General features: G+C 47.7%; 1 protein-coding gene and 3 non-coding genes across 4 annotated transcripts; 3 read left to right on the top strand and 1 right to left on the bottom strand.

The window, feature by feature from the left end:
* Positions 1-461: 461 nt before the first annotated feature.
* ICT1 (immature colon carcinoma transcript 1) lies at positions 462-6,493 on the top strand. The gene is made up of 6 exons (XM_006869591.1): positions 462-644; positions 2,690-2,726; positions 5,018-5,077; positions 5,590-5,672; positions 5,754-5,923; positions 6,409-6,493. The coding sequence occupies exons 1-6, from the start codon at positions 462-464 to the stop codon at positions 6,491-6,493; spliced, it is 618 nt and encodes a 205-aa protein (XP_006869653.1).
* A 4,163-nt stretch (positions 6,494-10,656) lies between these two features.
* Positions 10,657-10,729, top strand: TRNAR-CCU. Its single transcript has one exon. It is a non-coding gene; the product is annotated as a tRNA-Arg (tRNA).
* A 464-nt stretch (positions 10,730-11,193) lies between these two features.
* TRNAR-CCU lies at positions 11,194-11,266 on the bottom strand. The gene has a single exon. It is a non-coding gene; the product is annotated as a tRNA-Arg (tRNA).
* A 988-nt stretch (positions 11,267-12,254) lies between these two features.
* TRNAR-UCG lies at positions 12,255-12,327 on the top strand. Its single transcript has one exon. It is a non-coding gene; the product is annotated as a tRNA-Arg (tRNA).

Genomic DNA, 12,327 nt, shown 5'->3' with positions numbered 1-12,327 from the left:
GGATTGGCATTGTGGCAGCAGCAATGGGCTCAAACGTAGCAATGAATGTGAGGTTGGCCCAGGACCAGGCAGTGTTTCGTTCTGTTGTGCATAGGGTGGCTATGAGTCGGTACTGACTCGATGGCACCTAACAACAGGTGGCTCGGAGCAGACCTTGCTAATCATAGGGAGACAAGCAGTGGTGTTTTGGGGGACACGGGATCTGGGGGGTTCTTTACACTTGCGACCTCGCTATCTGGCCTAAGTCATGCCCACTGCTGAAGCAGACCCCAGAACGCCAGTCAGGCCTTCAGCAGGCGACCAACCCTAAGTCTCTAGGAATCGCCGCCAGAGAGCAAAGCCAACCGCCCGCTCACCGCCTCCACTAGGAGGTCGCTAAAAGACACGCGGAACCAAATTCCGAGGGAAGTGTGAGCTAGCGGACTGGTAAATCGCCGCCGGAAGTGGCAGGCGTTCTGAACATGGCGGCCAGGTGCTTTCGCTGGGGCGTGAACCGAGCCGGAGCCTGGCTGCTCTCGCCGCCCGCGCGCTGTCCCCGCCGGACTCTGCACAAGCAGGTAGACGGTGCCGAGTTCCAGAGCATCTACAGCCTGGACAAGCTCTACCCCGAATCCAAGGGCTTGGACACCGCCTGGAGGGTCCCGGTGAGCCGGGGACACGGAAGGGGCGTTCCCTCGCCTCTGCTGGGTGACGTCAGGAATCTGGGTTCCCATTGGCCTCCCAGTAGCTGTGTGGAAGTCTCCACGCGCACGGCGCGACGTTCGCCGTGGGAGGGGACTGGTTGCCCGAGTAACTGGGTCCTGGGGCTGAAGGGAATACCGTGGTGTGGGGTGTGGCTTCGGGTCTTCTCGTTTCTCATTAGTTTATTTCCCACTGGCCCAAATTCCTTTCCTAAAGGAAAATGTGGGCGTTCTCGTCCTCTAAAGCTGTTAAGGAATGCCAGAGCCTGCTAAGTGTTTACTAAAAAGGAAGGTTATGCTCCCTATAGCTTCCAATAACAACCTCAGCACATCTAAGCAAATAGGAACTATCGTTCATTCTCCTGGCATGCATTCATTAACAGCTCTTGTGCGTGCGCACTATTAGGTGGGAAGCCGGAGAACCAACACTCACTCAATTCCATAAGAGAATATACGTTCATTCGTTCAGCAAACTCTTACTGATCGTATACTGGGTACGCTATGCTGTGACTGGATATAGAACAGTGAACAAAAGGCAACATTTGTGAGTCTTGTATACTAATCGAAGGAGAAAAATGTACAAGTAAAGTAAGATATTGTTAAGTGCCGTGGAGTCAGTTCTAACTCGGCGATCCTACGTAACAACAGAATGAACCACCGTGTCTTGTGCCAGTTGCTGCTCCACTTGAAGCCATTGTTGCTGCCACTGTGCCAATCCATCTTGTTGGGGTCTCGCTCCTCTTTTTCACTGACCCTCCATTGTATTACACAAGTAATACAGAATATGTGAAAGTGCTTTGGGGGGAAATTAAGCCCAGAAGGAAGTGGAATGCTAGAAGTGGGGGTAAGGTTGCCGTTTTTAAGTAAAATGGTATGGGAAATTCTCTATAAACAAGAGACATTTAGTTAGAGACCTGGAGAAAACACAGCCACAGGCCCTGAGAATAGTAGGGAAATGAACATCCCAGACAAACACAGAATAGCAGGCCCAACAAGTTCTTGTCACAGCCCAGGAAGGATCAGGGCCACAAGCTTTGTTGTGCCAAGTTGGTAGAGGGTGTACCTTTAAGAGCTGTCTTGATGAGTGACTCCCTCCCTCCCTGGAACCAGACCCCTAGTGACCTGTAGGAGCTCAGGCTGGAGGAATGTTTCTGAGGTAGTACATCTGGGGATTGTTTTTATGTGCTGTGGAGTTGGTTCCGACTCATAGCGACCCTGTACAGGGTTTCCAAGGCTATAAATCTTTATGGGAGCAGAACGCCTCATCTTTCTTCTGTGGAACAGCTGGTAGTTTCTAACTGCTAACCTTAAGGCTCTCAGCCTGATTCTTAACCACTGCGCTACCAGAGCTCCTTAATACCTCTGGAGACTGGGAATATTTTATCCGTCATCCTGTTAGGATGAGCTTGCTAAGGCTGGAAAATTACAGGACCTCAAACCAGTTCTTTTTTGATTCAGTCATGGCTGGTGAAGTGAAACTGGAACAGACCCAAATTTGTAAAATGGGTGATAACTGGAGTGAAAAAAATTACTGGTTGATTCCCTACTTGAAAGTCTCCCTCCTGGAAAACCAGGGCAGTGTGTGCGTTCCAGAGCAACCGAATCTTTTAACCTACAGAGTCAGACAGCGGTGCTCAGCTCAAAGATGAAGGCCACCTGTATAAATCTGAATGGGTGTCACTTTCCATGATCTTTATAAGAACCTCCCACATCAGTCTCCTGAAAGGGCTCACGATTCCACTTCTGAGTGTACCATCCCAGGGCTTCAACCCAGTAGTTTTCCCATTCCAGTTGCCATTTCAGTACATCCACAGTTTACAAATTCAAGTTGACTCCATTTTTGTTGCATCGGCCATGACCGAACAAGGAAGAACAGTTGTAGAAGCCTTGGAAAGTAGTAATGTCTATATTGGCAGTGTGGCTTCATGTAATTTGTTTTGATACCCTGGACCAAGTAGGAGTTACCTAGCAGGTAATATGTATTTGACACTATATAAATTATCTTCCAGGACGATGCAAAGCGAGACAACAATGACATTCCTATAGGTAAGTAATTCCGTTTCATTAAAAAGCACATTGCTCCCATGTGAAAGTGAAGCAATTGTCTTGGGGAGGACAGAAATGGAGTCTTTGCAGTCTTGTTTAGAATAGCAAATGGGTGGTGCTCAGTGGAATGTTACACGTGAACCCAGAACTCTTGATGATCTCTTGACATGGGACAATACATGCAATAGAGCCGCTGGTCAGTACTTGAAACAAGGTGCAGTCGAGTATACCAAGTCTACTACTACTGCCTATCTTACTTGTATATATGCATATGTGTACAGTTTCCCCTTGAACATGTGTGTGAACTATGTGAGTCCAATTATATGTGGATTTCTTTTTTAAACCATGGAATGCTCATCATCTCTGTGTGAGCAGTTGGTCTCTCTAAAACTTTATTTATTGAAGTAGAAAAGTGACCTTTTGAGGTTCTCGTGTATTGTGGTTTTTATGCGACTTAGCCCAGTGTATGAACCCTGAATACCACCATGGGACCCATATGAAGTGCCACTGGTGAGGCTGGAAGTGTCCCCAAGAATTAGAGAAAAATCATGACATGACAAGAACATGTTGAACTGCTTGAGTTGCCCGCCATTTCAAGATAAATGAATCCAGAGTAAGGACCATTGTAAAAAAAAAAAGGAAAGGAAACGAAATTCACGAAGCCTCTACAGCTATGCCAGCAGGAATGAAAGCTTTGCACCATTTGTGAAATCCCTGCTCTCGTATTGAAAATGCTAGTTGTACATGTTAGTTGTGAAGTGCCGTCAAGTCGGTTCCAACTCACAGTGACCCCTGAAGAGGGTTTCCAAAGAGTGGCTGATGGGTTTGAACCACCGACCTTGCAGTTAGTAGTGTAGTACTTATCCTACAGTCCCACACCAGGACCCATAATACATATAACATACAAAATATGTGTAGCTCAATTGTTGGTGTGATCAGTAAGGCTTCCAGTCAACAGTAAGCTGTCAAAAGTTATATGCAGATTTTTGACTGTGTGGGGTGTCAGCGCCCCTAGCCCCTGCATTATTCTAGGGCCAACTGCATATGTGTATGTGTTTATCTGAAAAGATATAAAAGAAGTGGGATACAGCAGCAGCCTTGAGGAGTGGAGAGGAAAGGACTAACTTGGTAGGTGGGGACAGGTGTGGAAGAATTCTTCACATAATTGGTAACTTTGGAATGCTGTTCTTGTTAAGCAGAAGGCAGGGCCAGTAAAGAAACAATGAGCCCCTGTTAGAGTCACAGAGTTCACTACTTGTGTAGACAATGACAGGAGGAGGAGTCCCGAGTAGGGCTCTCTGTGGCCCTTGCTCGGGATAACACTGAAACACAGAGAATATTTGACCCCAACACAAGTAATAGGGTCCCTGTTAACAGACCTCCCATGCCCTGTGTTTGAGGGTAATGAATCCAGGCAAGATTGCAGGATACTTGGTGGAGCCGATCCTTCCAGTACCATGAGCATATGTAACCTGGTCAAAACAGGATCTGATTTCTCATGAAGAAGAAAACCTCTCAGAAACAGTCTCAAGGTGGGTCACCATTGTCTACTGAGGCCTGCTCTCTGTCTCCAAAGTGCCACCATCCTTGACCATGCAAACCCCCATGGTTCGTCATCTAGTTTCTGAGGTTTTCCCACTATGTTGCCTTCCACCCTTTCCTCTCCAACTGTACAAGACTGCTTTCCAGGAAGAAAAATCGTAGAGGAAACCAATTTATAGCTCAAACAACAACAACAAAACACCCACCTGTGTCCCAGAGCAGTAGTGGGACTTTGCCAAGATCCCGTAGTCAGTCAGTGACTGAACCTGTGCTAGAAACCAGAGCTCTGAACTCCAGACAGAGTGATCAGTAACTCAGCAGATGTTTGGAGTAACAGACTGTCAGCTGGGCCCTGGAAACACTCAACGGACACAGGAAATGAGACACAGCGCCTGCCACCTCGGAGCTTACCAGGATCCCATGCCCACCATATTTGAAATGAACATTTAAGTGAAGTGTGCCTTTAGTTTGAGAGAGTCCTTGCTTTAAAACCAACATGGCGGGCAGCAGGCCTATGTGTGAAATGAATCAGACCAGAAACAGACAAACCTGGGTTATAATTTTGCTCCCTAAATTTCCCATGTGAATCTTCAACTTTACTAATTTGAATGCTTTATTTATCCGTATCAAAGTCACTGAAGAGAGAGAGATTCTAGCTAATAGGGCAAGTTATATTGAAGGTAAAATTAGTAGCTGTTTACACATTTTGCCATGGGATAATCATATTTTTGTCTTCTTCTGTTTTACAGATCGCTTGACAATATCTTACTGTAGGAGTAGTGGTCCTGGGGGGCAGAATGTTAATAAAGGTACTGGGAGCTTTGTTACTTGCTTTTCCTTTAAACCTTAGCTAGGAAACAGCATCCTGTCAGCTCGAGGTTTATATTCATGCAGAATAAGGGAGTTTTCAACAGAAGCTTACATTCCACCAGCTTATAATAATCCTCTTTATTCTTTTGCGTGTGCTTTGATTCTCAGACTTTCCACTGTGGGTTGCTAGGCCTAGGATTGGCTTGTGAGTCTAAACAAAGGGAAATCACAGTGTGAGTTGGCAGCCACCTCCAAGTTCCCTTCATTCTCATGGAGCCTGCTCCCCCCAGCCTTTTCAGAGCCCAGTACAACAGTAAGCAAAGCACTGAAGATTTTCTTTTTGTCCAAAAGCACCTCACTATTTCCAGGCTCATTCCATCACCAACTTTGTATCCCCAAGGTGACATAGGCTAGTGCTGTAAATGGTTAGCTGTCTCGTCTCCCAGCCACCCACCCCACCCCACCCCTGGGAGCCTGTGTGACCCATGTTCCCCTCCTCTCTCCTCCTCAGTGAATTCCAAGGCTGAAGTCAGGTTCCATTTGGCCAGCGCTGACTGGATTGCCGAGCCGGTGCGGCAGAAGATCGCCCTTGAGGTAACCACGTCCCCTTGTCTGTAATCCCCGGTAACTTCCATTTTCATTCTGGAAGGACACTGGCTTTTCCTTTATTTGCAGCATAAAAATAAGATCAACAGAGCAGGAGAGTTGATAATCACCTCGGAATGTAGCCGCTATCAGTTCCGGAATCTGGCTGACTGCCTACAGAAAATTCGAGACCTGATCACCACGGCCAGTCAGACCCCCAAAGAACCATCTAAAGAAGATGGGGTACTTTGGAAGTTCAGGTACCAGAAAAGTCCTATTGGTAATGCTGTGCAATTGCTTCTGACTCACAGCGACCCTGTATAGGGCTTCTGAGGCTGCAAATCTTTGTAGGAGCAGAAAGCCTCATCTTGCTCCTGAGCAGTGGCTAGTGGGCTTGAACTGTCAAATTTGTGGTTCACAGTAGAGTGTTTATCCTGTAGAGCCACCACACTCTCTCAGAATAGGCCCTGGTTGTCTATAAACTGACCCCTGTGCATGAAGCTGCAAGGTAGTAAGGGAGGCAGGTGAAGCCCAAGACCTCTCAGCAGACCGGCGGGGGGGGGGGGGGGAGGATAGATCCTGGAACCAGGAGGATAGCTCCCGGAACTGGGAGACTGACCGGAACAAAGGTCTCAGGAGCTAGTACCTGCTAATCTGGCAGCTCTGCTTCCGAGGGGCTCCCAGTATCTCTTACCACTTAGAAAAACACTGGACATCTGGGCCTAATTGTGGGATTTGTTTTCAGGGTAGAAAACAGGAATCGGGAAAGGCTGAGACAAAAGAGAATAAATTCTGCCATCAAAACAAGCCGAAGGGTAGATGTGGACTGAAATCACCGCCTGTAGCCCGCTAACACCATTCCTCAGGGTACCTGAACAACTGCAGCTAAGGGTCCTTTGACCCTAGGAAGAGATTGCTTCCTTCCTTTTCTGTTAATGCTTGTCGTATTGTAATATTGGGGCCGCTAAGAGAATGCTCTTGTGGAATGAAAGTTTCCGGCATTCCTTGTAAAGGTCTCTGTAAGTAGTCATTATACTATTAAACCTTCGTGATCTGGGTAATGTATTCACTGTAATAAAAATTCTAAACTCACAGTGCATCAGAACAGAATTCCTACCTTCCGCTCAGTGGAATTATTCGTTCAGTACTAACTATGTACCACAGTACTGGGAAAACAGAGAAAATGTGTTCTGGTGTCTGTCTTCAGGGAACATGCAATCAGAAGGACGGGGAGAAGTGAGTATAGAGATTTGGGTCTGGATCTTAGTACGAGGGGAGAGGGACATGTTCGCTGAAGGGAACGATCTAAATGATGGCAACAGGAGAGAGGCAGGGCTGGGGAGCTGGTGTGAAAGCCTGTGGTGTGAATGCGTGGTGTGCAGAAGACTTGTGGGAGGGAAGTCTAGAGGCAGCTAGAAGCTCAATCTGGAGAGCCTTGGAGTCAAGGAATTCCGATTTTATGAAACATAGGTAAATGGGGAGTCACTGGAGATCTCGTGTGAGGAAGGCATACTGGGTGCTGGGTGCCGTCTTGGGTAGTGGTTTTTTGTTGTTATTGTCTTCAACGTTTTATTGTGAATTGAATCAAGGTGTACAGACAAAGTGATCAGCTTTACATTCAACAAATCATACACTTTTTTTCACCCCAATGATTACAATCCCCTCCCTGCAACAACAATGAACAAAGCAAAACTATTTGATGCACACATATAAAACAAAACAAAAATATATTCACTTTGTCCAAAGGGCACATGCTGCAAGATAGCCTCCTGCCCACAGGCACACAGCCTTACTCGGTCCATGGGCCCAGAGCCTGCAGCTACTCCAGGTCAATGGGTTCTTGGAGGCAGAAAAGAGCAAGTTGCAATTGAGAAGTTCTGTGTACAGCAGTATGGCTCTGGGAAGGAGTAGACAGGTTACAGAATATATTGCTCATGTATATGAATTTCTGAGACTATTATTTTAATCTAGTTTACTTGTTTGACAGATGCTATATTGTGAAGATCTAAATGCATTGTGATGAACTCTAGTCATATATATGCTTTTCATTGGAAAAACATTTATGAATCACTGTTTTTAAAGCTTTTATTGTGAATTGAGTGATAGTTTACATGGGAAAACATAAACCAATCATATTTTGGTTCATTGAAATGATTACAATTCCCTCCAAGCATTATCGGTTGACAGTTTTTGCTTCTAATTCCCTTAGTTTGTTTGATGAACACAAAAACACTCTGGAATATATAATAATTTAAACAACCAAAGGGCACATTCTGCAAGTCTGCCTCCTGGCCGCTGGCACACAACCTTTCTCTTTACACGAGTCTGGAGTCCTCAGCGGGTCAATCGCCATGTCATCACCTCTACCTCCATCTCTGGTGTCGCTGCTTCTTTGGATAGGGTCTCATGTTCCACTCATGCTCTTCTCCCTTGATGGGCATAGGGTCCTCTCTTCCTGGAATATAAGATTAACTACTCCCCCCTTTTTGTTATATAACTTCTACCTTTACAGTTGTGACGATCACAATTAGTCATGATAACAATTACTCACTATTGAATCAAAAGAATCCTATCCCCACCTCCTTTCAGCAGACCTGTCTAGACAAGATGAAAACTATTCAGTAGGGATTCTATCTTATAAATGACTTTTTCCAACATAACCAAAGATCTGGAAGGGACTTAGGGCCTTGTGGGGAAGTGAGGCTTATGTGCAAGGAAGTACCACTTTCATGAGTTCATTAATTCAACAGAAATTTACTGACTGCCAGGCACTGGGTGAGGGGGTGGGGAATCAGCAGTGAAGCAAACAAAGAGCTTTCCTCTGGGGGGTTAACATTCTAGTTGCAGGGAGAATGATTCATCAGGGGATGATAAAAACTAACAAGACAAACGGAGACCTGCTATTATAGTAACAGGACATAACTGTGGCCAATGACGTAAGAAAGGCCTAAATAACTTGTGGCAGTGAGAAGGACCCCTAGCTCCAGCAGGAGGCTCAGTGAAGATGACCTGGAGGAGGTGGCATTTGAGCTGGACATGAAGGAGAGGAAGAGCTGGCATTACCACCAGAGGTCCCAATGTTGGCCAAGGGCAAAGATAAGAAAGTGTGGGTAATGCCAAGGCCCTCTCCTGCCTGTGGCTAAGACAGGGCACTAGAGTGAGTGAGAGGGTGAGCTTTGAAACCACCTCTTCACCAAACAGTGGAACCTGGGTAAAATTCTTTGACCCTTTAGTTTCTCATCTCCAAAAGAGAAATGATGTTAACTAGTTCCTACCTCATAAGGAATCAAAATGTGTAATTAACCAACTCAAAAGCACTTCACCACCACCAAGTGCTCAGTGAATGCTAACCATCACAAACAGCCCAGTGTGGCTGGAACCTAAGGAACTAGGAGGTAAGGAAGATTAGGTACCACGGTGATGAGTAGCATCCAGACCTAGAAAGGTTTGGAACTTGCAGGAGTGGGTAATATCTGGCCTGCGGGACATATGTTGTTGTTGGTAAGTACCTTCGAGTCTGTTCCGACCCATAGCAACCCTGTATAGGGTTTCCGAGGAGCAGCTGGTGAGCTTGAACTGCCAACCTTGCAATTCAAACAGCTTTGTAGTCTGGTTCATTAACCCACAGCCCCACAAGGCACACAAAGCAACCACAGTTCTAGTCATCATGTTTGTTGTTTTTGCTGTTAAATGCTGTGGAGTCAGTTCCGACTCATAGTGACTCCATATAGGGTCTCCGAAGAGCGGCTGGTGAGTTTGAACCACTGACTTTGCAGTTCAAACGGCTTTGCAGTCTGAGGTATCAACCCACAGCGGCACATATCATATTGTTGTTGTTATGTGCCGTGGAGTCGGTTCACACAACCTATTAGGGGTCAGTTAATTAAATGTTTGACCAAATATAGCTGGCTAATTTTTAAGTTGATAATTTTGTATGGTCCACGAATTTTGGCAGAAAAATGGTTCCCCACCCCTGCTGTGGCACCATAGGATAAGCACTCTGCCTCAAGATCCGCTAGAACCACGAAGTCGGCGGTTCAAACTCACTAGCCGCTCCTTGGAAACACTATACAGGGTCACTGAATCAGAACGGACTCGATTGCACTTAGTGACAATAACCCCTGCTTTAAACGGACAGTTAACATATTTAGACTTTACCCCTCAATAGAAGATGCAAGGGAAGGCTAAACTGGCCATTACTGAACAAAGAAACGTCTGCATGGACCGGGCACAGGTTGCAGACTGACCCAGGGGATCAGTGGGTACAGAAACAACAGATGCATGAGGATCTGCGGTCGGAAGATTGGCCAGATGGTGTGGGAGTGGGCGTGTGCTTGGGAGGATGGCTGGCTGAAGTGCGTGGTTTTGTCTGTGGAGAAAAGACTGGTGACTCTGAGGAGGAATGTCCAGGAAGCCAAGCAGGAGAGGGTCGTTGGAGCCTTGGAGCTCAAGAATGAAGCGGGATCTGGGAGACCCAGGGCAGAGAGGACAAGTGGAGTCTTGGGAATGGATGGCGGGGCGGGGGAGTCTCTGAGGAGAGAGAGAAGATATACTGGGGGGGTGGGGGGGTGGGGGACGACCCAGGGTTAGACAGTGACAGTGTGAGAGGACAGAGGAGGGACCCCAAGACATAGTGCTGGACCCCTGAGGAGCTCAGAACACACCGCTGGCATGTGAAAAACATTCAAAGACACGGAGGGGAAACATTAAAAACAAAAGAAACAACAAAAACCAGGCTGAATGGACAGAGATCCATCCTTAAAAACAGAAACAAAAAACAGGGCAAAAGAAGGAATGTGGATGAATCATAAATCAAGAGAAGCCAGTCTTTGTACAAAAAAAAGTAAGATTCCATTTATTTGAAGCTCAGTACCGGGTCGTGTCCTCCGCACCGCAGTCAGCCAGCCAACAGACCGTGCCAGCAAAACGAGCACGGAGTCAGACCGTTGTAAGAGCCTATTACAGGAGAAGACGCCACGCTCATGCGCCGCAGGCCCCAGTGGCCTAATGGATAAGGCACTGGCCTCCTAAGCCAGGGATTGTGGGTTCGAGTCCCACCTGGGGTAGTTTTTGTTTCGTTTCCCTCAAGAATTTTTTTTTTTAAAAAAGGCCTGTCCCATCCGGGAAGTTGCCAAACTTTATTTTCACTCCCCAAACCAGACTTGAACCGGAGTCTGCCCCACAGATTCCGCCCCCTTAACTCAACTTCGCAGTGTTGGATTCGAGGGGCCAATCCCCAACTTTCAGACAGTTGGAAATGGAGATCGGACTCTCCCAGTAAATTTAAGGGTGCAGCGTGTTTCCAAGACACTCTTTCGCGTCCCTGGCACGGATGGCAGCTAAACTCCGATCCCGAGGGGGCCGATGGCGGCACCGGCTACTACCGAGATGGGGGTAAAAGATTCTCAAGCTTATCACCTGCGTCTTTAAAGGAGTCGGGGGTGGTTTGGTAGGGCCAGTGAGGGGTAGAGATCGGGAGTAAACAGAACCCTGGACACCAAAATCTGCTGCCAAACATAGAAAGCTATGCCACCCCAGGTGGGACTCGAACCCACAATCCCTGGCTTAGGAGGCCAGTGCCTTATCCATTAGGCCACTGGGGCACTACTAAACATTGGCATCACGAGTCCAGTGGTACCAGGCATGAGTCTACACATGCGGGACTGTAACCCCGCGACGCCGGCCTGGGACCAGGATGGCTGACCGAAGCCCAGCCGTCCCGCAGCGTGTCTATACGGGTTGCACGAAAAGCGAGCGTTCCAGGCTAGGTGACTGGTGACCGGGCTCCAGCAAAAGGGCGCCCAGCGGGGGCGCGTATCGAGTCTGTGGGACAGAACCAGGACCGATTGCTGAACCACGCGCCGCGGAAGGGCATGAGGCACTCGCTCAAAACGAAACGATCCCTAAAGGACTCGAACACCCAAATCCTCATATCTGTATTTTAAGGCCTTACCAGCTAGGCCTTCTGCTCCCGTAAAGATTTACAGCCTTGGAAACCCTGTACAGGGTCGCTATGAGTCGGTTCCGACTCCATGGCACATAACCACCACCACCACCACCAGCTAGGTCACCCAGCTATAGAAGTCATTATGCTGCCGCAGCTCCAGCCAAATGTCGCCCCTCGGAGGTGGTGCGCGGGCAATTTAGCGTGAGTGGACCGTGCATCAATCGTGCGCGCTTCCCCGCAGGGAACGTCACAGGCGCGGTGAAGCGGGGAACAGGCAGTGTCGCCTCTAAGATCTGCGTTATTGTTGTTAAGTGCCGTCTAGTCGGCTCCGACTCATCGCGACCCTGTATAGGGTTTCCAAGGAGCGGTTGATGAGCTTGAACTGCCGATCTTACGGTTCAAACCAACCTTGCAGCGCAGCACATTAACCCACAGAGTCCCTTGCTGTTAAGTGCCGTCGAGTAGGTTCCGACCCATAGCGACCCTGTATAGGGTTTCCAAGGAGCAGCTGGTGAGCTTGAACTGCCGACCTTGCAATTCAAACAGCTTTGCAGTCTGGCGCATCAAGCCACAGCGCCACACCTAACATTGGTGAATTCCTCGATTACCAAATAGTTGCTTGGTAGAGCTCCTAGACTTGTGAAGACCGCGTGGCCTAATGGATAAGGCGTCTGACTTCGGATCAGAAGATTGAGGGTTCGAGTCCCTTCGTGGTCG

The sequence above is a fragment of the Chrysochloris asiatica genome, unplaced genomic scaffold (assembly GCF_000296735.1).
Source record: "Chrysochloris asiatica unplaced genomic scaffold, ChrAsi1.0 scaffold00132, whole genome shotgun sequence".
NCBI classification, from domain to species: Eukaryota; Metazoa; Chordata; class Mammalia; order Afrosoricida; family Chrysochloridae; genus Chrysochloris; species Chrysochloris asiatica.
Note: the sequence above shows the minus strand (reverse complement) of the source record. Positions and strands in the feature narration are given on the sequence as shown.